This window comes from Sipha flava, unplaced genomic scaffold (genome assembly GCF_003268045.1).
Source record: "Sipha flava isolate LNK unplaced genomic scaffold, YSA_version1 164_pilon_pilon, whole genome shotgun sequence".
In the NCBI taxonomy this organism is placed as follows: domain Eukaryota; kingdom Metazoa; phylum Arthropoda; class Insecta; order Hemiptera; family Aphididae; genus Sipha; species Sipha flava.
Genome location: NW_020271825.1, coordinates 525267 through 553072, shown reverse-complemented (window position 1 = coordinate 553072; position 27806 = coordinate 525267). Strand labels below are relative to the sequence as shown.

The following is a 27806-nucleotide window of genomic DNA, read 5'->3' as shown; positions in this document are numbered from 1 at the left end:
CGTGTCTGGAGTTTAAACACTGGAGTAAAAACTATTATGGATAAAAATAAAATAAAAATCTTTACGATGACACTTTAACATGAAAATGTACGGACAAAACTATTTAAAGGTACTTTTAACAGGTTAATTAATGGTACTTTACGAAATGTGTTGATCCATATAAGCATATGATCGATTAATTAGACATTTATGAACACACAGACACACAGTATGAACCTATGATGAGAACGGAATTGGTTTTCGTAATGTGTCGATGTAGATAATCCATGACGTTTTCGTGATTATAGTATGATAATAATACATTAACATCGATTCCGGAAAACAAATAAATTTTTTCGACGGACTTTTGCATTAGGTTGTGTGTGTGCGGCGCACGTGAGCGTGTGTTCACGTTTGACGGCGATTTATCGATTTTGTATTTTTGCGGCGCGGTGGCGTCGGCGACTGCGACGGCGCAATAGTAACCAAGGTCACGGTACACCCGCTGGGGGCCCCGGCTATTTAACCAGAAGTCTGTTATATTTGGACGGACATTGTCGAGTGAACCGCCGTCGCAACGAGACGCACGTACAAAATAAAAATACAATTTTTACGCAGCTCATATACGTAATCCACATCAAACATGTTTAACCTGGGAGGTGGTGAGTACATTTTCACGATATTACAGATACAATGTTTATTCTCAGCCCGAAACCTTCACTGAACTGCGGTCGTACGTACGCTATTGTCGTTATAAAATATTAATGTTTTATTATTTATTTTCCTACGATGGTATGTGTCAAACAATAATAATAATATCATGCATCGACGATCAAACCGCATCCTGTGTGTCCTCGTACATCGATATACGATTAGATTTGCGCGGTTCCCTTTCTCTCACTCTCTTTGTGTTCATCCCACAACACAAATTTTTCATTTTTATACTTGGCTTTGCGAGATGACGTAATCCCGTCGGATCTCGATGCAGCGAACGAAGTTTCACGAACAGGTGTACATCATCTTATCAACCCGATCATCCGAACTCGTGGATTAACTCCCGACGGTCCTTATAAAGTTGCGGGAAATAATTTTATCCTTAAAATCATTTTGTGAACGACACACGTAGTATTTTTAGTCACATTCTTCATGTGTATACCCACATATACGGTCCACGCGCACTCATCAGCGCGCCTACACCGAACACATACTTACACATACTTACTCACACATACGTATACACATATGAGCTTATGTGTACTAAATATATTATTACGTATTCATATTGCACCAAATATTGCGCAAGATAAAATAATTGGCTTCGTGATAGAAACGCTATTTATTAATACTCAAATTTTATGTCACATTTAAGTCGTATATAAATAGACAGAGCGAACGTTCGTAAGACGGAATCATTAAAAGAATGTCTTGTTCTAACCATATACACACAAACCATTTATCATCATCAATCACGACATAGGATAACGCAAACTTATATACAAATTATATTTTACGCCTATAATGTTATTTGCGTCTTCATTTGGCCTTGCTCGTTGGCGCCGCGTTTTACAGGAAATTGACTTTCTGTTCGTTTCGATTTCGCGACCGGAATTTGTGCAATTGCATTTCACCGGCATTTGCAGCAGAAATAATTAAATTTGTTTTAGATGTACACTCAAGCTTAAACCTTTAGGTGCGTTCGTCGTTAAAACGTTTTTAACGATTTTCAACTGAGGATCTGAAATAACGATTTAAAAACCGGTTTCTTGCATAACTTGAGGGCATGTTTTTAAATTTTTTTAGTAGTATTACAGGCCATTTTGTTCTTTGCTGTCAAAATTAATTCTTCCACTCCTCTATTATACGTATAGTTCATGTCTCCATTCTAATCGGGTCTCAGATCCTGCGTATCTCTTTTGGATTATATCTAATCACCGTTGCTTCGGTCTACCTCGTGGTCTTTTCTTGTTCAATTTGTTAACAAGTACCATCTTAATAATAATGCTGTCGCCTCTCCAACCGTGGTCTGCCCACTCCAATCTTGCTCCTTTTACAAAAATTATTATACTTCCCTTTCCATGTAATTGTTGCACATCTTTGCTTGACTTCTCTCCCACATTTGGGTATCAGGGTTGAAAACAGGACCGTACATTTTCCTTATTATCTTTCTTTCAAAAATATTTAGTTTATTTTCATCTCCTGTCGTTGTTATTCAAGTCGTTGTTATAACTTGTGAAAGGCAAGCTAGTCCAAGATACGTGGTATACAATGTCCACATTGAATTAACCAAAAGAGGCAACAGCACATCACTCTGCTTTAATCCTTTAACAACTTCAAAAAATTATGATAATTCTTCTTGTACCTGGACAACACAATTATAATAACTGTTGCGTAATTTTATTAATTAAATTATTTTAGTTGAACCTAATAGTTATACCTAATTTAATCAAATTTTTCCATAATTTGTTTCGGATTATATTATCATACGCTTACTTGATATCTACAAATACTAAATAAATATTCTTATTGTTTACTAAGAATTTGCCATAGTGTAAATATATTGTCTATCGTTGACTTACCCTTCCTAAAGCCACATTGATATTCACCAATGACTCGTTCCAATGTATCTTATATTCATTTTAGAAGAAACAGTGACAGAATCTTATACCCCACATCTTGAGGGCATATACATTATAATAATAGTACATTGTGAGTTGGGTAATGCACAGATAGACAATACGAAGCCATCCAGTTTAATTATTTTCTCGTACTCATCGACAATCGTTAATACACTGCGAAACAGACTATGAACTCATCGTACAACAAACTTTTGAGGATGATATAAAAATCTGAAAAATAAAACATTTTGAAAACAAAATGCAACGAATGAGATATATAGCTGGATAACATTTAATCCTATGTATGTTTATGCAAGTTCAATAATTTGCAACGGTAAAACGAATTACTGCTTGCATGTATAGACGATTGGATATTATTAGTATTTTTAAATTATCTCTTCGGTTTTCGAACATATATTCATTTAATTTACATCAACGAATGCATCAAGTGCATATTATATACTATTAAAAATGTATTATTTTCTTCGTTATATAGTCGATTATCACGGTTGGGTAGAATATCAATATCATATGCACGGTGAAACATAATATTCCTAAAAGAATTTCGTCGAGCAGGTATACGATTTCTTCACATAACTGCAAAACAAGAGAGATCATTAAAAATATTCTGTTGTTAACACATATTAATAATCAGCATTTTAGCAAAATATTGAAATAATTAATTTTTATATTTTTTTAGCCATGAAAAATATCACCGCAAAAGCCGAAGAATTGGTAGAGGAGAAAAAACACGCTGCAACTTCACTTCTGGAAAAACAAGTATGTTAATATGAAATTATATGCTAATAATACATTATAGATTATTTTTGTCTAAAAATACGATTGTTATGCCTAAATTATACAAAATTTTAAATTACAACATGCATTTACATTGTGGATTTTTCTCATTTTGTATATTTAATGTTCTATTGATTATAAACATAAACATATTCATACAAAATAGTTAATCGATATAGTATGATTAATATGATTGATCAACACTAAGACTTTTTTATAAAATTATTATTGATACTTTGATAATAATATATTTTTATGTATCATTTAAACTAATTTTTATTTTAACAATTGTATTGGTACTAATTCGTAAGTCGTTTGTTATTTCAACAGTTTAATTACATTTTTTAACAAAATACATTCCATGATATTTAGGTCTTTACTTCATATACCAATACAATTATAATCACGTCTTAAGTCGCAATATTTTTCATAATTCGTTTTCAAGTTATAAAATTATTTATTAATAATTAGTAATTTATTTATGAAATAAACATTACCTTTAAGTTTAAGTAATTAAATCATTTAAAGGGATTGCAAGCCATGATTTTCTTTTTCTTTCTATTACACGCACAATATAGGAATTTTGACTTTTTCTATTTCCAACGTACCGATCGATTTATTGATGCAATAAAGATTTTAAAAACTTATTTAAATTCGTCTTAAATTCTTATTTAAATCGACTTTCCCACATTTTTGATTTTTTCTCCCAAAATTTCACAAAATATGATTAAATAAATTGGAAACATAAAAATTAACAAAAATTAATTTTTGAGTATGGTAAGTACAAAATTTAAATGTGAGAGACTCAATTTAAAGAAGACTTTACCAACGAATTCAAATCAATTTTCAAAATTTTTATCACCTTAACAGATTAATCGGTACGTTGGAAATAAAAAACGTCCAAATTCCTGTATTGCGCATGCGAAAGAAAGAGAAAGAAAATCATGGCTTGAAATCCCCATAAAAGTAAAAGAAATATTTTATTTGCATTTTATGTAAATCTATTACCATCTATATAATATATTTTATATTGTGGCCTTATAAATTGTACTAATGATAATTATCACCATAAATAATACCAATTGTGCAAACAAAAAAATAGCGAGAAAAATTAAAATGAGCAAATGATACAATACTAAAAGTGAGGCGTAAATATCTATTTAATTCAAATTCGTGTTTACATTTGCATAACAAAGATGTTGTAAGATCACATGTTAAACCTAAAAAAAAAATTTACATTTTTATGGGTTATGCTTCATTGCTACAGATATTTTTTCGATTATTTTCGAAAATAATTTTTATACGTATGTATACTATATATTTGTATATTAACAAATAACATAAATATTATTTTTTAGTACTAATATCCGTCGTTTTTGATCATTTATATCTTCATGTTATTTGATATAATATATGATATATGATATACATATTATGTATAAATTTATTTATCAAAGTTTAAACTTCATTAATCATATTCAAGTTCTTAAAATAATTCAGGTTATTGCATATTTCATACAATTCATTTTGTGTATATCCGATACCATGGATTCATTGCACGATTAAAATAACAAATTTCATCCTGTCATATTATTGAATTTTTGAAAAAAAAATTTTTTTTTTGTTCTAATATGTAAAAAAGTACTAATAAAAGTTATAGGTTTATGTTAATCACGAACATGAAATTCAAATAAAATATAAACAAACCGTTAAAAAACCAAAAATACAATAAGTTTTGTTTATAGCTAAACAAAAAAAAAAAATTCTATAAACACTATTTGGTTAAAAGCTTTTTATAGAAAATTTTAAGCTATTTTTAAATATAAACATGTTTATTTTATAAGTTATCTTAGTATTTTGAATTTATAGATCTATAATCGTAAAAACGATATATTTCGTTCGTGACTTAGACTTCAGTTAATACAGTTGTTTATCAAATTGGATAGTTTCACTTTCTAAATAAACATTTCTTTAATAATTTTAAGTCATGTGGGTGGACCTAATACATAATACATTTATACAGAAAAACATTTTCTAAGTTATGGAGATTATTAATTATTATGTATAATTAAACAGGAAAACACCATAACATTCAAGTATTACTTTTCAGTAAAATTATTATATAATTTATATAATTTAACTGAAGTTTTATAAGCATACATAGATCAGGTTCTCTTAATTTGTTTCGACTTTTAACCGTAATTGTTTGTATAATATAAATAAAAGTGTGAAATTCATAAATTATTTAAAGTACAAAAAAAAAATCAAGTTGAGCAATACAAATTATAATGTAAATACCCATTGATAAAAATATTCTCTTTTCTTATAATAATATTTGTGGATAAAATTGTTCCTTATATTTATCAACAATTTTCATTAATATATGTTTTTAAAAATGTACATTATTCATTATAATATAGGAAACTAAAATTACTATCTCATTTCATTGTAATCTATACATTATTACATCCTTTATTAATAATATTTTTAACTGCAAAGTATGCAATATGCAAATATGCAAATATTGCTGATATGCAATTAAACTTAAAATATAAATTATATGATCATATATCATGTGCATTTGCACTAACTATAAAATTCTCAGGTCAAAGAAACCGGTGAGTTCTTAGCTAATACAATCAGCGAAACAGAAGGAAAAGCTGCAAGTGCCGTAGACGAAGCAAAAAAAGCAGCTGTGGACGGTTTTGATCAGGAAGTTGAGAAACTCGGTGATAGTGTCTTAAATGAGGTATAAAACGGGGCTTATAATACTGTTGGCTGACATTTTGTAAAAGCTTACGGCGGAATCAACTTTCTTCATTTCACTTGGAGCTAAAATACAATTCACGCATATTATTTTGAATGATGCATGTTTATTTTAATTTGAACATTTTATACTTGTATGTTAAAATTAATGGTTAAAATTATTATTTACCATAGCTTTTTCTGTAATTATTATGATTTGTTTGTAGAATTCTAAAATTGCTAATGGTGGTGGTTTATTAGGTGGAATTAAAAATCCATTTGGTCATATTGCTAGCCATATAGAGGTCAGTATATAATATGGAAAAAATTTAAAAACATTGTATTCGAGTTTTTACGAAGAGACCGAATAAATATGCACATTTAAGTATATTTATAATTAACTTTTAAACTTTCCATAAGAAAAAAAATATTTATAATTTTACTAACCGTAAATGTTATTAAGAAGGTTTAATTAGTGATTAATAGTTTAATGATTAGGTACCTATAATATTGTATTTGTTATGTCTTACAAGTATATATATTTAAATAATAAAATTCCTATGTTTAGAGAAAATGAGTGGGTTTTTACTCAACTATAATGAAAAATACTACGAAATAGTTAATAGTTAAAATAGTTGAAAATAGTTCATTCACTTATGAATATAAACAAAAAATTATTTATCCATATGCTAATTTTAGTTGTTATCGAATATGCATTTATACTTATTGATAAACTGTAGTACTCATCCAAAGTATTATTTTGAAAAAGTTTTTTACTTTTTTTACGGTTTAATCATTAACGAAAATAAACCTAAAATATACATTTATACTGTTATAGTCTGGTGGTAGTCCAGCGGGCCTTGATTTGGGTTCACTGATTGGAGACACGGTTAGGAGCATAACCACCCCAAAATCCGTAAGCAACAGTCGTGTTTGTTGTGTATACTTGTTATTAATATGTTCGTCGGTTTCTTAATGTACAAAACTCGCATATAATTGTATAATGCCCTTGCTTGTGTGCATGTGTGTTTAATTTCGTGTATTTTAGCAAACCGTTGAGGGATCGGTCAGTAAAGTTCAAGGAATAACCGGTGGAATGGCCAATACAGTACACGGAGTAGCCGGCGGAATGGCCAGTACGGCGAAGGGAGTAGCCGGGGGAATGGCTAGTACGGCGCAGGGTGTAGCCGGCGGAATGGTCAATACGGCGCAGGGTGTAGCTGGTGGAATGGCCAATACAGTACACGGAGTAGCCGGTGGAATGGCCAGTTCGGCAAAAGGAGTAGTCGGGATAATGGCTAGTACCACGCAGGGTGTAGCCGGTGGAATGGCCAGTTCGGCAAAAGGAGTAGTCGGGATAATGGCTAGTACCACGCAGGGTGTAGCCGGTGGAATGGTCAATACGGCACAGGGAGTAGCCGGGGGAATGATCAACACTACACGGGGAGTAGCTAGGGGAATGATCAGTGCAACACAAGAAGTGGCTGGTGGAATGATCAATAAAGTACAGGGAGTAACTGGGGGAATGATCAATAAAGTTCAGGGATTAGCTGGAGGAATAATTGGTGGAGTGACCAACATAATTGGTGAAAGTTTGGCTGCTTCAAAGTTGATGGCAATTATAATGACCACTGCTGTACCTGTTGCGACAAATGTTGTTAACAAGTCAAAGGTCATCACGGGAATTGTATTTGAAAAAATAATGCCCAAGGTATGACACATTAACGATTAACTATCCCCCACCAAAACACACATTTGACTACAACCAGTACATGTAGGTGCGCCATTCTAGGATTTTAAATACCGCAGTATCGATATCGAAGTTATACTTAATTTTAATTTTAACATTAAATAATAATATGTGTCATGTTCTTAAATCAAATGATTCTTTAATTATCTTCAATTGACTTTTGGATATTTACCGAACTTGTTACGACTTAATATCAATTAGACCTTGTTATAAGGTTAATGTAGGTTGCAGTATACTTTATTTCATAAGATCGTTTACTACGTTTTAAAATTCCTTAAAATATATAACGAAATACGATGTATTTCTCTTCCATTAACGGATACTTAACTTTTAATTTTGAAATAGTTTTTATTATTATAAATATTTTAACTGTGTTAAATATAACAGCCAAAATTTAGTAAGATATCGTGTTTGGCAATAATATTAGCATGAATAAATGTATTCCCATATTGAATTATATTTATTTTTTTTAAAATGTTAAATGGTGACAAATATTTCTTGTAAATCTCAATCTTTAACAGTGCACTTTATAATCGTTCAAATAAATACGAATTTTTGTATTTCGTGATTTCGTAAAAACATCGTATTAACTAAATAATAATATGTAAACGATTTTGACATACGAATAAAAATTCTATAAACTTGGGCTTACTACATACAGTTATTTTAAAATTAAAAAAATCACAGTCGTTGAAATTTATTTTTATTTTTGAGTACAAATTAAGTTTATTTATAGTAAACTTTTTACAATTCTACAATGAATTGAAACTCTTCGAATGACTTATACTTAATTTTACATTAAGAAATGTTTTCCTTACGTATAATTGAATAACACCTATTCTATACTTCTGTGAAGATTATGAAGTGATTTGGAGTAATGTTGATTTTGGTTGAAATAAGATAAAGCAAATTTGTAAGTAGTAGTATTTCAATAGTATTACAACAAATCAAAAACACTTACACACTAAAACATTTGCACTCTATAATTCCTGAATAACATGCTTTGTAGATTGATTGACTAACTTTTTGTTGTTTTTTAGTTAGTTGATCGGAAATCTAATTGTGTTATACAATAAACGCATTAACACGGTATGGATTTGAAATCAATATTGGTTGAATCTATAATATGTAACAAAACTGACAGAAAATATATTGGAAATGTAAAATGTATTATTTTTTTTTATTTCCTGTATATAATTTTTATGTTCTACGACTTTAATGCTAACAATATTATTAAGATGAGTTTATATTTATGTACATATTTAATGCCAGAGTTTTATAGGCCGTATGAATGGTTTTTCCTTCTTTTTTTTGTTTGTTATGATATACTAATGCTATGTGTATTTAAATAAATGAACGTTTATATTATAAATCAAATAAAGTAGTTTTAAATACCTATAGACATAAAGCATCATCGCAATTTAATTTTTAATCTAATATGAAATAACATACGTTGTTAAATTTAATGAATTTAATTAAATTTTAAATTCCAATCAGTTATCTATATTTCTTTAATTAATTTACCGATAGTCTTTTTTAGACAAACTATATCAAGACTGTCAAAGATTTACTATTTAAATTACCTTTGATATTTATTATATTTTTTACGCCTCACTAATTTCATACGATTACACTGCTAATGGAAAACTTCTTAAATGCACACCTTAGCAGAAATAGATTATACCAACCATATTCGTTCAAAATAATTTGTAATTCACGTTCTCAACCCTTTCTGATTTTAATATACATTATTTGCATTTTCCATTTGACACGATACGTACCCGAATAGTCATATATTTTAAAAATACGCTTGCAAAAAGTGGTTAGTACATTTATCATGATTATATAATAATATATGTACACATCTTGTATGGTGTTGTTGTTCACTGTAGCAGTAGTTAGATTACGCTACCTTTTCTTTAAATTGCCTGAAATTTTTCGTTTTAAACAATGCAATCGTGACGTACGATCGAAACGGAATGTGGGTTAGATATAAAACTATAATGCTATATCATTACCTACAGTATTTTATTTTTTTTTTGTTCTACCCATTATTTCCCGGCTGTCCAAGGTTACGCAGTGGTTCGTTCAAATGACCACCGAATCGCGTGATGTTCTACACGAAACCAACATTTTGCTGGAACTTTCTTTATCGGTGTTGTTTAATAATTTACATGGCCGGACAATATACCGACATTATTATAATACGTAAACACAAACATTAAATTTCAAAGATCAAAAAAATAGCACAATATATATTGATATTCTTGATATATGGTATTTAATTTAAGACATTTAAAATTTCTATCGATCATATAATTTAGTGCAAACTCCGTGGTTTTATAGTTTTTTTACAGCCCAACAAATACACATGCGCAAAATAAAATCATCATAGTAATATTAACAACGATAATAAAGTAATTTTTACCTCATTATCCAATCTTTGGTGAAAATAAAATCTATCGTGTTAATTACCTATTTAATTTGTTATGTGTACAAGAAAAATAATTTTTTATTACTAGTTTCTTCTTTATTCTGATTACTTTTAATGTATCGCTAAAAAATTATAAAAATACGACCTTTTGGTTTTCATTAAAACATATAAGACCTTTAAATTATATTTATATGGCCTTTAATACAAGTCATAAATAAAAATAATCAATAGTTAATTTTATTAATTAATACGAGTAGAGAACCTTCAGTTTAGATGATAGCAATATTAGTAAAAAACATTAAAGTTGGGAAATTAAAATATGTAATGAATAATAATGAACGTTACAAATCATAGATTCATACTGGTTAATAATTCACTTGCATGATCAGTGTTGCATGCAAATGGTATTAGGTAAATTTGAGTATCATTGTCAAATATAATAGCGCGAGTGACACTTCAACACATATATGTACTATTATGAGTAAATACAATGAAAAATCACTCGATTATTTCAAATATCTATGTATATTATTTTTTTTTCACAAACAAGGTCTTATGGGAATTAATTTGGAGTTAAAATAAGTGTTATATGATTGTAACTACTAAACTATAGAGAAAAAAACTATTTAACTTTGTAGAAAGTATATACTACATGAGATAATCGAGTGGTATACACCGAATATCTGCATAAACCTGTAATAACGCCTCAGATTAGTTTCGCGATTGCGAGTTAGTTCCTAAACGAAATTCTATAGTTGATTCCTCAAAGGATTGCGGGTAAACGGAAATAATATTTTCAACGTACAAGTTACTGAGTTTTGGAACTACAGCTGTTTTCGATCGTGTACCGCACGTTGCATGTAAAATACTTATACCAAACCTTCCCTACCTCGATATCGTCACTATGACAATATACGTATGCGAACGCGTGTCACATACGTAAATACTCTTCACGGATGTCTTTTCGAGTACGTTTACCGATTGAGGATTTTTTCGAAAATATTTCCTGCATCGGAGAAAATCCCTAAATCATAAACGTAACTAGTGACAAGGAAACTGGAAAATGTAAGTGCTAGGCATAAATTGTATCCATCATTACCCACAAGCCGTAGTATTATAAACACGTGCAGATCTTCGGTGTATATTATTGTAATTTGGCATGTTTTGGTGATATAACTTATAGCAACCGGATTGCTAGAATAATAGGCTAAAACATAGCCAGTTGCAGGTTACCTACACGCAAAAAATGTTAGTGTTCAGTATTGGGATTATAAAATGACTCAATTACTAAAACTAATTGCTAATTATAAAAGAAATAAAATTATTTTCATATTTATACTAATAGTCCTCATCAATGGGGTTATCAGAAACCTATTGTTGGGCGCAATTAACACCATTTTTAAATGGTTTTTAGTCGTGCATTTGGTTGTCGAACGATTCCAGTAAACAATAGATTGCCCCAAAACAGATTTTGTTATTTACTAATACGGCAAACAGGTTGAAACAGTTATATTACCAAAACACGCTTATTATCGTTACGCACGTGCCCGTTCAAACGGGATGCACCGATGCATGTACACCGTATATCGTACACCACGGTGATGGACAAAATTCAAATTTTCCGAAGTTTGAAACTCCGAATTCTGGATTGTAAAATACGAATTTTTCTCCAACTTCGAATTTTGAAACTTATGATTTAATCATAAAACAGTTATAATAACTATAATAAGTATAATAAATATATACGATTCAAAAATTAGTCGCATGAAAGTTGTATTTTAAATCATTTGATACAACCGACAAAATATCAAAACTGTTACAACATGTAGGTTAAACATTTCATATCTGACCAAGTAAACAATTCGTATTTCAAAATCCATAATTCCAGTCTCGGATTTCGTAACCAGAAATCCAAAATCCGGATATTTTGAGTTTTCGGAGAATCAGAATTTATGTCACATCGTTAGTCCGCGATAGTGTAAACGCGTGTATATGTGCGTGGTGTGCGCGTGTGTACGAATGCTTGTGTGTGCATGCGTGCACATGTAGTGATAAATTGTTGGGACGAACAGGCAACGGCGGACGCACCAGCAGCGCCGGTAACCCCCGCGGCACCGGAACAGCAGACGACTGTGAACCAAGTGGCATCCGAGGCCAAGACGCTGGTGGACAAAACGGCGTCCGAGCTGAAACCGGCCCTGGACCAGGTAGTGCACGACAAGATCAACCCGATCGCGCAGGACCTGGCCAAAAAGTTGCAGCCAATCGCCGGTGACGTATCGGCCCAGGTGAACACGGCGCTGGCCGAGGGCGTGAAACAGCTGAACCCGATCGTCGACGACGTGTCGTCCAAGGCCAAGGGCTTCGTCGACGACGCCGCTAAACAGGTACGGTTCTTGGGCGCGCGTGTGTGACGGACCGAGGGTGGACAGGGGTCGGACGAGGCCTAAATGTGATGATCATCATTTGTTTCGTTTTTTTTTTTTCTATTTTATTTACATAGATGTTTATGTATATTTCAAAAACATTTATGTATTTTTACATTGTAAACAATCAACGTTTGTACGACGTGCCGTAGAAGGTATAGAAAATTTCGCGCTTGGATTGTGTAGTATACGGGGTGAAACGCACGTCGTTACGCGCACAGATACACGCACGTGTTCTATACACGTACTATGATTATACGTCTGTAAAGGATAACGCTGTGCGTACACGACGACTGCATTCAATGTACAGGCCCGAGGTGAGACTTTGATACGCATTTATGTGCATACCGTTAGTTGGTGAAATAGAGTGTATTTGCGCGCGCACGGTTTACATTTTTGGTTTTTCTATCATATCACATGAACGCATAATATGTATATTTTTATATAATTTTTTTTTTTTTAAGTGTATGTATATATATTATGTACACATCACTCGTGTTCAGTAGTTTGTCACGTAGCTTTGTGTTTTGTACATAGTAGTATATGCATATCATTAGACCACAGTTATGTACATGACATGTATATTGTATATAGACACATATGTTTACGTATGTTCATCATATAAATTACTCGTAGTACTCCTATCGTGGAGACTTGGTTGATTTCCGCCCTTTTCGCGTGTATTATCATCTTTATAGTCACGTTTTATATTGATTTACTATTATTTTTATTATTATAATTCAAATTGTTTTTATTTTTCCGCAATCGTTGTAGGTGAGCACCGCCGTTGACGATAAGATGAAGGAGGCGGATCAACTCTTATCCGAAAAACGTGAAGCTCTCGGAGAACCGGCCAAGAGCATGTTGTCCAAGGCCAAGGGACTGTTCGGCTGTAAGTTAGGTTGCTGTACTATCATGTAGGAAAAAAATTCACACAAACCCCGTTTACACCCACTGTTGAAATACTGCCAGTAAGGATAATCTTTTTCGGTTGAAAGTTTGTTTTAGATTTGATTTTTTTTATGTGATGAAACCGATTGCGGGTGCGTCTTACGCATAAAACGCATGCCATGCGTGGATTTTATGGTGGCAGTAGTTGTGTTGAATCTAAAAACCATAATATTAATATAATAATGAACCCGACGTTTTTGAATGTCTAATATACAGTTTTCAATATTTGAGTAACTACTTAATGTGCAACATATTATGAACTTACAACACACCACACAGTAGTAGATAAAAAATTCGATGATAATGATAATTTAACATCATGCCACAGATAATCTTTCAATCGATCATCCGACAAATATTCTCATTTTTACTAAAATTGTCAGCTACACTATTTGTCAAAATCTTACATTGAACACAAGACTGAAAAAAAAATTATAATATTTTCATAATTTCATCTAAAAATGTTTTTATCATAGTCTATTCGACTTTAAATACTTATTGGGATTTGAATAATGAATAAGTGGAGTTATGATTATAACCCAATTATTCAGTTCACAATAAATCAATGGTTGCGTAATATAAAGCAACCTCTGATTCACATATTGCGGAAATCGTTAAGTTGATTTTTATTAAATCATTATTGACGAACAACAATGTGTACCGTTAAAATACGGTCGAAAAAAACTGCAACATATGCATTTGTGCAAAATTTCATTTATTTACTAAATTATTCGTATTAACATTCATTTCACGCATACATTGTTATGATGGATCACTGTCTACTAGAACTATGTGCATATATACTCGTATATATATATAGAGTGAATTGAAACACGTGTTATTAAAATAGTAGCCATTACAGTACACAAATTTTATGTAGTCACCGTCATTTTTACAATATGGGTTTCTTATCACTTTATATATACATGAATATATGTATAGTAAACAGTTATTACAATTTTTTTTTTAATATATATTATAATAATGCATAATAGCGCATAATGCGCAGCCATTCCGGTATTGCATCCATTAATCAATCGCCTATAACACAATAATTAACATTCACATAATAATTCATTTCAATCAATATTTTTAAAAACAGTGGTCAGTCAAAGCAGTTTAAATTGACCCTAAAAACTTATCTCGTTTGCATATAATTTCATATCGAGTTTATAAGTACGATTCTGTACTACTGATACATTGGAACGCCAATACTAACTGCACTAATCAATTTTATCTTTGGTTTTTTTTTTCAGAAATTCATCGACTACTAATTACTACATATATATAAACATGCGTAGTGGGAGTATAGCAAGTTAATTAAAACTGTTATAGTGCTAACCGCTACAAAAATTCTATTTAACTCTTATACATAATATTATACCTATATCAAACATATTCCACCCATTTAAACGCGTTATTTTAAGTGATACACGTTGTATTTTTTTTTGTTTAAATTATTATTTGTTCCTCGGAAATTGTAGTCATGCACATTTTTGATTATCCTAATAAATTATTTTATTATTTATATATATATATATATATATATAAATGGCTTATCTTTATGTATTATAATATATGAAAATTTAACTATCTTTCATATATATTTATATAATTATTCTCACAATGTAATTAATTATTTACTACCATGAAAAATTAAAATTACTATTTTTTAGTTACCAGTTTGTGGTGAAAAAATATGTTATATCAATAACTATAATTTAAGTAACAATACTACGTTTTTATACTATACGTATTCACTCACAGATATTTTTTGTAATATTTTTATTTACTTAATATACGATTAACACAGCTTGCTATTTTTTACATGAAACATGTTGGTTTTTATTTCTTTTAGAAAATTATAATCATATTAACTTATTAAAATGTACTCATGGTGCTCTTGACTCTTATTTATACATGTACATGCGTATGTTGTGGTAATGGTTTAATGTAGTTAGACATTTATTTTGGTGTTATGCGATATAATACATTACATCATACTATGATCTATAAAACAACGATTTTATTGCTTTTATTTTTTTAGTTCGATGAAAAATTGAGAATCCACCACCATAGATGACAAATAAAACGGGGTCTCTGTGTTAACAACAATACATTTTCTTTAATAACAATACTTTTACATATATTATACTCATTAAAAGAAATTCTAACTGTCTTGTTCTTTTAATATTTATAATTAAAATGTGAATATTTTAAATTCAACGGAATAAATAAACCCAATTGTGAGTTTGTAATTTTTTTTAAAATAATGAGTTAAATTACAAATGTTTGTACCAAAAAACAAATAAAGTTCAATATTTTGGGGATTCGCAATTATATAGTATTATTTGTTTATACCCAAATATATATATATATATATATTATGATGCCACTAAAAATTCAACTGTAATATAATTAACATGACTACCCATAGTATTTTTACATATGTTGTCTTAAGTATATTTATACAAATTTGAGAAATTTAAAATATTTTTTTAAGGTAACTCAATAAGTGTTAATATTTACATAACTATTATTCGATTTATTAAATTAAATTATGAACAAAAGTTTATTTGTTTGGATTTGGTAATATTTGACGATGATTTTTTCGACTATTTGCAAAAATTATTACTTTTGGTCTTCATATTTGGCCAGTACAGAATTAAAACTTTGTACAAGTGTAATAAATGTAATTCCACGCTCTGCAATATTATTGACTACTTTAAACTTCATGACTCTTCTTTTTAATTTATGTTCTTAGTCTTTTTTCATGTACTTGGATGATTTTTCGAAAATGTATAAGATAAATTAAATGCTTCAAAATATTTTTTGTAATTATTTGCAAAAACATTTGATAGTTGCATGTTGTGTATTCTTTGTTCATTCAACTTGAATGCTTTAGAGGTTCTTCATCTCTTTTTAACAAAGATAAAACCATTAATCCTTTTTCTTCAATTCTCAGTTACTTGATTTTCGAAAAATGCTATTCTATGTTTCACTGAGGTTCCAAAATTCTCTAGATAAAGTTTTAATTACTACTTCAGAAAAATTTTTATTGATATTTTTATATTCTATTAGTTCTTTAATAAAATTGAAATCATTTTTCAGAGCTGACGTGGTAGATTGATCAATGAACCACATACATATACATACATATACGCTAAGAACGAAAACGTTAAAGTGACATAAGCTATTTTTTTCACTTGATGTTAAGTGAAACTGAGAACAAAAAATGTACGTTTTCTGGCAATAAATTAATTTAGTCATTCATTTAGCTCTGTTATACGCTCCCGGAATCATAATATTATTATTTTTCTGTGGAATAAATTACAAAAAAAGAAGTGACAGTTGAATTAATTCCTTATAATCATTTCTTGGTTGAAACTCGTTTAATTATTCACATAATGACGAAATCAAATTATTTTTTGTGGAGGTAAAATTTAATTAATATATGAATTTGTAATTCCACTTTCAGATTTAGTTTTATCAATTTTCGTTCAAGAATTAGAAAATCTTTGAAATAATAAAATATTAAGTCCACTTAAAGTACCCATTAAAATGTTAGGTATATATGTTCTCAACAATAAGTTCCATAATATGGTGTCTGCACGCTGAGTTCAATATATTTTTACCGGGATTTCTTTTGATATTTTTTCACGTTGTAGGAGACGTTGTTTTCGAATTGACTATTTATTTATAGCAAATTGTCGAAGATCTATTCCTAATAATAATGCTGTTGAAGCTAAAACATATGTAGCATTTCTATCAATTAAGTTCTATTTAATGCACAAGCCAGTTTGGCGGATAAAATATTTTTAGGTCTAGTATTGAATTCTTTTTTTTTATGGTCATTTTCTATTTATTATCCATCAAATGTATAACTTATTTCAGTGTTACATAAATTTAGTTTTTTTTACACAATTTAAGTTAGACCTTTCAACTTCTTTTCTTTTCCAACCATATTCTTTTTCTTTTCTAAGTTCTATACGTTTTTCTATCATACTCAATTTTCTGTCAACTGAAACCATACTACCTCGCGACGCAGACCCGTGCGGCAGTCGTTACCAAAACGGCCGTCACCGAGTGTGCCGCGCCTCTCATCTACCTTTTTGTCTTTGAGCCATTAATAATTATTCTTTTTCTTTTCAATTTATTTTATCCTTTTTCTTCTAAAATCGTGATAACATCTAAAGCGTTAGCATGAACAATGTCAAAAATGTAATCTAAAGATTTTATAAACTCATTTTCTTTCTTTTTTTGGTTATCGATTTGTCGTTTGTATTTTCTTTAATGATAACCAAGTACAATAAATACTTTTTATTTTAGTTATATAACAATCTAATTTTGCATTATTTTATATTGTTTTATTTTCTTCTGTATGCAAAAAATAAGTCTTACCAACATCTGTCGATTTTATGGTAATTTACTACCCATTAAACTTTTTAGTAGACGTCCAACTAAATATATACCACCACGACTTTTAGCTGTAATGTTCATGTAATTTAAAGTGGTTATATTTGAATAATTATATTATATTATTTATGAAAACAAAAAATACTTACTAACAAATCTGTTAACCATAAAAGATATTCGTAGTTTTGTATGTTTTTTTGTTTTTGTAAGTATAAAAATATAAACAAGAATTACGTTTAACGCACGTAGGTACTGTACGATAAATTTCAATAATATTGGCAATATGGTTACATTTTCAAGATATGATTATTATCAATTTATTATATAATAAAGTATTATGAGGGTTATACTGATAGTTTAACATTTTATTATTGTGGTTATACAATGAGTTATATTATTAGTATGCACAGCCAACATTATAAAATACAATGGGTACCCACCAACTTTGATGACTTTGAGCAACTAATAAAAATTATTAGATAGAAATTAAATTTGCTATGCTTATTCCTTTTATCAAAAGAAAAAAATGTATTGGGTGGCATTATAATTAATGATGTTTATATTTTTGTTTATCCAGGGGCGGCTCCAGAGCCTTGGTTAGGGGGGAGAAGAAAGTTATAATTTTACAAAATCTTATAACAAAAAGAAAACAACCATTTTCACAACACAAATTCAAGTCGTCTATTTTTAAAATTAGCAAAAATATCAATAATATGATTTATTTTATCTAGAATATCTACTTTATGATATACATTAATTAGACATAATGCTGATAGTCTGATAATAATGTCTGTCTGATAATCTTCAGTCATCATTGAACGAAGCCAGGTTTTTAGTCTCTGAAGTGTGGAAAAACTTTCAACCGTCATACCTCTATGGTTCTATCTACATACTTGTGCGTGTCGTATGACAATACTTATTATAATATGAATTTTTTGTTAACAATATAAATTTTTTTTATAAATACGGTACGGGCTTGAGAGGGGGCTACGGCCCCTAGGGCCTCCCATGGAGCCTCCCCTGTGTGTATCTATAGCGGATCGGCACCAATAATTAATTATTATAATAATAATTCTAATAAATAATTATCAACTTTATACAAAGAGTAAACGAGGCAAAATATATTGGTATTGTGTTTGTAATTTATTTTTTATAAACATACATTTCATGAATATATAGTGTTCTGTGTTTTCAATAGGAGTGCTGTGAAAGTTCTTTTTTTTTATCATTTTAGTCTACCAAACGTTATTTTATTAGTAACATAAATATTATGTAGGGGAGATTTTCAAATCCTTCTGTTTGTACAATTTAAAAAGTACTTTAACAATTATTTTTTCACATTTCACTCGTTAATATGACATTAATCGGTAAGCTAAGCCCATCCTGCTTATGCCCCCGCGTCTAGATGCTATTTATCGTGAATATATAATAGGATAAAAACATTATTTAAATAACATATGATAGAACATTGTAAAGTAACGATGTAATTCATACGAGTGTTAAACTACTTAACATATTGGAGCAACAATATGGGTAGGTCGATAAAAGAGTTGTTGAATTCAAAATACAATTTGAATGAACTATATGTGTGTATAGGGGTTCTTCAATAGTAATTTTACGTAATCAATTACCATAAATGTTGTATGATGTAATATTCAACGCGTTACTACAATGTTATACTGCAGTGCGGCTAGCGCCTATTAATCGTATCATAGTAAGTTTGTAAGATGTACTCAAATTTTATTATACAATATTAATACAGATATATAATAACTTTAGTTAAATTATTACTAAAGCGTTCGTTGAAGGAAGAATAGTGAATGAATATTATTTTATACAAATAAAGCCGAAATATGCTGACTGTTGTAAGCTCACAATTATATAAACAAAGGTCATTTAAATTTTAATAATCATTTTTCGGTTTCCATCGGTTATTATTTCTAGCTAAAATATGTTTACAGAAAACCAACAAAAATACTTTTTAAAGTAATTTTATAAAAAAAACACTTATTAAACAATTAATGAAAAATATCATTTTTAAGTGAATCTCATACGCGTTTTAGAACATATTTAATGGAATAAAAGCTACAATGGTTTAAAAAAAGTTAAAAAATGCTTTATTGTATTTATCATGGTAAATTATTAATTTGTAATAATGAAAACCCTTATGAGGTTCACTCTGAAATATTATTTGAAATATATTAAAAAAATATAGTCAGCGAGTAATAATAATTGTCTCTCTGCACTTTCCGTGTGACTAAGCGCTCCGTTAACTGACAAATATAAGTTAGATATAATTAAAATTTATTACTTAATTCGATTATTTAAAATTAATATTAATAAAGGTTAATTGAAGTACAAATACTTACTATTGTTTTCGATACTTTTATTACCTTAAACTATCAACTTATCGAAAGTTACACGCTATACTTGTATTATAATATTACATTTTTATTTTTAAAATACGTTTATTATTAATCGTTATCTTTTACTTATAAAATTATCGATTAGTTATGGTATATTATCAGTCTAAATCGAATTTATACTATATATTTTTATATACCAGAAATTAAATTGAATGTTAAGTAGAAAACTTTCAACACTTCTTTTTTTAGTGATATCAAATTTCGAATTATACAGGAATATTGGATCATTTAACTTAATTTGTATTTATGTATTCTACCTAAGTTGAGTTGAATAAATTATTATTATTATTATTATTATTATATTATAGTTTCAAAATACTACAGGAATAATATGCCAGTATATTGAAATATTCATGAAAATTCACACCGATGAATCATAAATTATATACCATTATATTTATAAGTACTTCGCAATTAATATTTGTCACCACTCGAAGTAAGTACAAGTTACCTTGAACAATAATAAAAGTTTATTTTGTTTAGGATAAGAGGGTTTTATTTCATAATAATCTACAGTTTGATCACGATTCAAGGTAACACTATATACTTAATAATTTTTTTTCTCGGAAATCGTCAAACGAAAACCAAAAGACAAACAGAATCATTTTCGTTCCCGATCGATCACCGCCATGTGTTTCAGCAGATCCAATACTCTAGTTGAGTAGCCTATTTCGTTGTCGTACCACACGCCGATCGCAACCATTTTACCCATCACTTCAATTTGATTGAGGTCTACAATGGCCGAGAACGTACTCCCTATAAGGTCCGAGCTGACTAGTTTCTGATCCGTGTAGGACAGCACACCATTCAGGTCGGACTCTGCGCGACATTTTATCTCGTTTGTTATTGTTTCAACGGTCACTTCGTTGCCAACACTGTACGTGGAACATTACAAATAATTAGTTATTATTAGACCATGTATACCTTGTAAATTATAATATCTAACGAGTATAATAATATAATATCTAAAATTTCCATTAGTTCTTTCCCTTCTACGATGGTGTGTATTTAATAAATAAAACAATGCAAATATGAAAAATCTGATGTTCTTTATTAACTCATTATACTATTTAAAATTTTTACTGTTGGCAAAATTTGGTCATTCGTCTATAAAGTACACATCATTATGGAGGTTACTGGTTTTACCAAATCACCTTTTAATGATTTAATATTTCGATGAAGTTAGAACAGTGACGTGATTTCAGTGTTTCGAGTACGGCAGTCGGCATGCTCTTATTAAATTGCCGACCAGTGACTCATTTTACCAAAGTGCCGATTAACGTGGAGGGAAGGGAACGTCAAACCACTTCAAAAATATTATTTGCATATTGTACATAAGTTCATGTACAGTACACATCATCATAATCCATATAAATATGGTGGACAATGGTTTATCGAGAAATAAAAATGTGAACAAACTATAAAAATATAATTACAACATTTATATGATAACTATTTCAATATGATATCAACATACAGTATAGGTATGAAAGTTACGGTATCTAACACAAAAATTTAAGTTTCAGTTTTACGTTATTTCTCATATAACTGAACGTTATTTTTACTATAAAGTTTAGCATATGTTAGCAAAAAATCTCTTTTTTTTAAAAACAAAGTTAATAGCGTACCATAAAATATTTATAGACCAACTGATAAATAGGGACAGAACTTATAGCGCAACTAAGTATACATATCCACTAGGGGCGGATAGACAAAAAAAATTACTGAGAAAATATTAATGGGGTGGGGATTCATTATTTTACAAATAGTATAGTCAGAGACAACAAAACTCTTTTTCTAATGAAACCTTAAAACACTAAAAACCCAATTACATAAATATTAGATATAGATGAAAGATGAATAATATAAAATAATTGAAATTAATAATGCAATAATTAAGTTTTTGAAAACTTGAAAATTTATTTTTATTGTATATGTTAAAGGTATTTCATACAAAATACAACTTGAAAAATTACATTTTGAATAAATGGTGTCACACTAAGCTTGACATTAAGAAGTAGCATATTATCAACTACATTTATATAAATAATCACATACCTAAAAAATAATATATAAATATTAATTAAAATTATTATTAATATTATTCAACATTTTTTTAAATTAATTTACAAAGAAGGAAAATTATTACAATTAAAATGTAATATCATTTTTAAAAATTAAAAATGTAACATTTTTTGTAGTAAAATACTTTTGTTGCAATAATATTAATAATATCCTCATTATCAAGATTTGGTATAATATCTTTTTTCATAGGCCATAAGCATGAAACATTCTAAATGCTCTTGTGTTAATGAATTCCTTAAAGCATTTTTTAATATTTTTAATTTTAAGAATGAACGTTCGCAAGATACTTGCATAACTGACAGAGTTAAAATTAATTTGTAACATAAAATTTATCCAGAATACGCTACGCTAAACAAATTATAATGAACTATTAACTTGTAGCAACAATTAATACAACTGTTTTCATCATGACTGTTACTACTTAACTCACATTTTTCATATTGATTTTCATCACTGCTATCAGAATCGTCTTTTATTTCATTTGTTAACTCAGAATAATGTGTCTGAATACTTTTGTTTACATTTTGTCATTTAGAATCTTTTAACTCAACTTGTGGATCATTTAATGTTAATGTAGATAAAAACGGTGAAATTAATTCAAATCCCTGTTTTAAAACAGTTGGCTGTACATTTTCAGTATGGTCTTGCAAATTTTTAGGATCAAGACATGAAAAGTCTGCACGTATTTTTCCGTATTTTGCACACTTTGTCATGTTTAGACTTTAAGATTTGGACTTTAAGTCCGTTATTATGAACGAATAAATAAATACCTTTTTTCAAAATTGTTAGTATTTCAATTAATTATATGGAATGAATTTATTTCATATGACAATAATGAGTCAGTCACAGGATTGTCTACTACCTCATAGGAAAATAATCTTTTTTTTTTTAATCCATATGAAGTAATAAGTAAAAATAAATTTAAGGCCCTAAATATTAAAAGCACTATGGATCCATCTTGAAAAAATGTACACAAAATGTAATTGGAAGGGGATTATACTGGGGCGCACCGGAAAAGTCCCGGTATTCCGGTGGGCTTATTCGCCCCTGATATCCACACAATATTGCAGTGTCGACATAGTCGCGCGCACCAACTATTAGAAATGTATAGACATGTTTTGCTAAACGAAAACTATTCAAATTCGTCACGTACCAGACAACGTTCCAATTGGCTTCAAATTATTGTGAATTAAAAGTTTTACTATTCACTCCTGACGTGTATAATATTCATAAAGAAGTATCTTGCGATATTTATTTACTAAAGATTCATGGGACCGACACTTAGTATACATTATATAACACACAACATTGTGCTTAAAAAACACAAAATAATATAAATACAACAAATTTAAATAAAGGTCATTAAAAATTTCATCATGCGTTGGGCGAGAGCTATTAAAAATTGTTTGTAGCATACACATAACATGTAGGATGGAGAAACTGTTTGCATGTTTACCAAGGTTACATTAATATTTGTGATATTATTAATTAAAATTGTTTAGTTTTCGTTATATGAGTCTTAAATTGTATTATAACACTATCTGTGCCCTTATTGTTTTTAATTGTCCTATATTAATGAGTGTATACCTATATTATTTAATAATATAGGTATTATATAATTAATATATATGATATAATCGCATTGATTTTTACTCACTTGATGTAGAGTTTTAATAATGACACGTCTAAAACAGGAACTCTAGCAGCGTCTCCTTTGACCTTGCCATTAAGCTGTGGTATCACCTTTCCGACTGCTTTTGCTGCCCCAGTGGTGCTGGGAATGATGTTAAACGGTCCTGATCTCTGCAAATACACAATATATAATAACTTCTAAGTATAAGGAACGCAGGATATAATGATTTTAAAAAGCATCCAAACACTTAATCTTAATTGCATTTAAAAAAATTAAGCCAAAACGAAAAAACAGTTGTATACAATATATAATTGATTTTATTGTATACTCATTATTAATAAAAAAATATGTAAAAATATGTACTGAAAAAAAATACGCTTCTTCATGTATATATTTTTGTTCTGTAGAACAAAAAAAAAGCAGAGGCTTCATGGATTTAGACCAAATATTTTTTCCTGCGCATTATGATTTTTTTGCCAAAAAAAAATTGTAAATAAATGATAAATTTATTTATAGATCTATGGACACGAACACGATCACATGTCCAAACTCGCATACATACTGTATGCACCTATACTAAAGCCCCTATCTTCGATAACGATAAATCTATTAATTGTTTTATAAGTATGTAAATGTAATTTATATAATAATTTAATGACATTTTTTTAATGTAATTGTGTAATGTAAATGTTTATTTACCAGTATTATTATCGATATACGATAAAAACTGATTGAACTAATCGTAGATATATATATTATTTTTTGTAAGTATGTCCGTCGCAGCCGTCTCGATCGATCGATTGCATTAATTTATTTCATAATAATTAACCCTCTAATAGAATAGACTGTAAACAATGTATCTATATATATATATAAAATATGCTTCACATATTGTATGGATTGGTGTGTCACGATCATTTTGTAGGAGATGAAGTGTGCTGCATTGTTAAAAGGGTTGAAAACTACTGATCTATATGGAACGTTATGAACAGGGCTAGGATTAGTATGCAACAGCATGTTTTTCTTGTGACTTCTGATTATTGATTTTGTCAGTAATGTAAACGAATCATCTCATGATGAGATAAATGGTGGTATTTTTATTTTGCATGTTTTTGTATATTTTGGATAAAATGTATATTATTGTATATTTCGTAACTAATATTTATAATTTAATATTAATACTAGTATACCTGTAGCAAAAGTTCGCAATAGATAATTTATTATGTTATAAAAAGTATAGGTGTATCGAATCAATACATAAACACATTTTAACAAATCAATAAATGAGTATAATATCGAAAATTGAAAGACATATTGAAATGACAGAGTGTTTATTAAAACTAATTGGTAAGAGTCAATGAGAATGCAGTATTAGGAAAAAATTGAAAGTAAAGTTGATTGTGCACACATAACTTTCCTCAAACTCAACGAATTTAAGCAGTTAATATCTCAAAAGAAAGAGAATGATCCACTGAGTGTTCTTTGACTTGTGTCAATAGCCTACGTTAATTAGAACTCTAGTTATAGAGGTTTGAGTGAAGGAAAATATTGAAAAAATCTTGAAAAAATTTATAATTATTTAATTTATAAAAATTGATAGAACGGCCAGACTTAGGTTAGGAACCAATTCTATTAAATAGACACGTTTAGATGTACTCACGTTTTTCAGACCGTCGTGCAATGGCTGAGACGCAGTCATAGCATGCGTCGTGGTTAACAGACAGCTTTGAACGTTAAAACCGTCGTGAATCACTTTGATCACGAGCGCCGCGCAATTGGTCGTGCACGAAGAGTTGGACACAACTTTCATCGACTGATCGTAAACGTCAAAGTTCACGCCTCTGACGAACATCGGTGCGTCTTTACTCGGAGCCGAGATGATCACTTTTTTCGCGCCCGCTTTTACATGTTTCTATACAGAGAAATTTATTTATCATTATACATCGTTCCGGGTTGCAACATTCGATCACGCAGCACTAACAGAACCGAAAATTTAGTCTCGGCAACAAAACGCGTGAAGATATATTTATTTTTTTTTAACTTCAGTAACAAATACAATTAAATAAAAGTAAAAAAATTAAGATGCCAAAATGAAAATGAATTAATTACCATAAGTAACCGTAAAAAATTAACTAAGGTTAATCGTCTAGTTTCGCTGATCCGAGAATCCCGGCCAACAGATAGTCGTGGTTATAGGAATAAGTGGAATGAATGATGAAACGTAACAAGGATATTGATTTTTAAAATGTTTATACATCATCACAGTAACATGTGTGTATGGGTGATTTATGGAATCGAACGTGACGTAAAATGTATAGTTATAATATGATTCAAAAATATCAAAAATGTTTTACCATCGCTTGGTCCTTTTCAGTGTATTTACCCGTGGCGTCAATCACGTAATCAACGAGCAAATCGCTCCATTTGATCTTTTCCGGGTTCTCCTCGTGGAAAACTTTCATATCGTGACCTGCGCACACAACAGGTTGATCGGAATAAATACTCGTGAATAAACATGTTATAAAACCCTAGCGAACGCTAAAGCCGTGAACGCGGGAGTGAGAGGGGTTGGCTAAACTCTCTCACCCCGAAATATCAGAAAAAATGCTTTAAAATAATTACCTAACCTACTAATATAATAGTTGGATCAAAGTTTCCCATGGGACTTACAAATAAATATATATTATATAATGAGCAATAAAGCATTTATCAAGCTATTTATCAACATTTTACATATTATATTTTTCAAACTCCCTCCCCCGAAATGTTTTCCTGCGTTAGCCCCTGGAACGCTAACGAGTTCTGAGTCGTAAATTGATTCTCTCGCATTACATTGATTCACATACCCTTGATTCTCAACTTCTGGTCGTGTACTTCGATTTTCTCTCCGAACGGCCCGTGTACCGTGTCATACTTCAACGAGTCTGCGATCGATTTCACGTCGACGAATGGTTGATTTATCGCGACGATCTACAAAATATTCGACCCGCGTCGCGGTGTAAAAAACAAGTGTCCATTATAAAAATGTTCAAGGGAGAACAAGAGTGCTAAAGATAGCATAGTTTGTTGATAAAAAATGTATTTATAAAACAAAAAAAAGTAGTGGGGTATTCAATTTTTACCGCAGTATGTATTACACCCCTCTTGTCGCCCTCTTAAAATAATCACTGTATTTAGTTTAACGCTAAATCAGTCATCACGTTCGTGCCTCACCGAACCCAAATTTCAAGTGCTTCGACGAAATAATGATAATTATGAAATTAAAAAATGAGTTTGGTCCACAATGTACGAGTACAGATACGATATAATTACGTCCACGTTATTTTCGAATGATAGCCTCGTGAGACATTTTCCTATGCGGCCGAATCCGTTAACGCCCACCCTTGGACGACTACAAATTGGTCTTGTAAAAATATGTTTCATTCCTGTGAAGACCGTTGAAGTTGCGTTTCTCAGCATTTTTGTTGTTTATAAATATACAGATAAATGATTCACAAAAATAAATGTTTTTATATTATAAGTAAGTTCTATAGCGTCTCCTAGCATAC

At 29.8% G+C, this 27806-nt stretch overlaps 2 protein-coding genes across 2 annotated transcripts; one reads left to right on the top strand and one right to left on the bottom strand.

Annotated features, from left to right (window-relative positions):
- The first annotated feature begins 516 nt into the window (after positions 1-516).
- LOC112679531 lies at positions 517-15956 on the top strand. Its single transcript, XM_025549378.1, has 8 exons — positions 517-641; positions 3295-3374; positions 5998-6141; positions 6365-6442; positions 7186-7851; positions 12394-12708; positions 13522-13718; positions 15746-15956. The coding sequence occupies exons 1-7, from the start codon at positions 623-625 to the stop codon at positions 13666-13668; spliced, it is 1449 nt and encodes a 482-aa protein (XP_025405163.1). The 5' UTR covers positions 517-622; the 3' UTR covers positions 13669-13718; positions 15746-15956.
- A 4901-nt stretch (positions 15957-20857) lies between these two features.
- On the bottom strand, positions 20858-27806 carry LOC112679602 (glyceraldehyde-3-phosphate dehydrogenase-like). The gene is made up of 6 exons (XM_025549477.1): positions 27571-27806; positions 27105-27228; positions 26613-26728; positions 25919-26170; positions 24283-24428; positions 20858-21415 (listed from the first exon to the last, which is right to left on the bottom strand). The coding sequence occupies exons 1-6, from the start codon at positions 27715-27717 to the stop codon at positions 21142-21144; spliced, it is 1059 nt and encodes a 352-aa protein (XP_025405262.1). The 5' UTR covers positions 27718-27806; the 3' UTR covers positions 20858-21141.

Bases quoted from the DNA above. Each gene is read 5' to 3' on its own strand.
- LOC112679531 (XM_025549378.1), top strand. The intron at 3,375-5,997 runs GTATGTTAATAT...TAAAATTCTCAG, and splicing joins CTTCACTTCTGGAAAAACAA to GTCAAAGAAACCGGTGAGTT. The intron at 6,142-6,364 runs GTATAAAACGGG...ATTTGTTTGTAG, and splicing joins GTGATAGTGTCTTAAATGAG to AATTCTAAAATTGCTAATGG.
- LOC112679602 (XM_025549477.1), bottom strand. From the start codon at position 27,717: ATGCTGAGAAACGCAACTTCAACGGTCTTCACAGGAATGAAACATATT. The intron at 27,229-27,570 runs GTAATTATATCG...AATATTTTGTAG, and splicing joins CATTCGAAAATAACGTGGAC to ATCGTCGCGATAAATCAACC. The intron at 24,429-25,918 runs GTGAGTACATCT...GTGTATTTGCAG, and splicing joins TGCACGACGGTCTGAAAAAC to AGATCAGGACCGTTTAACAT.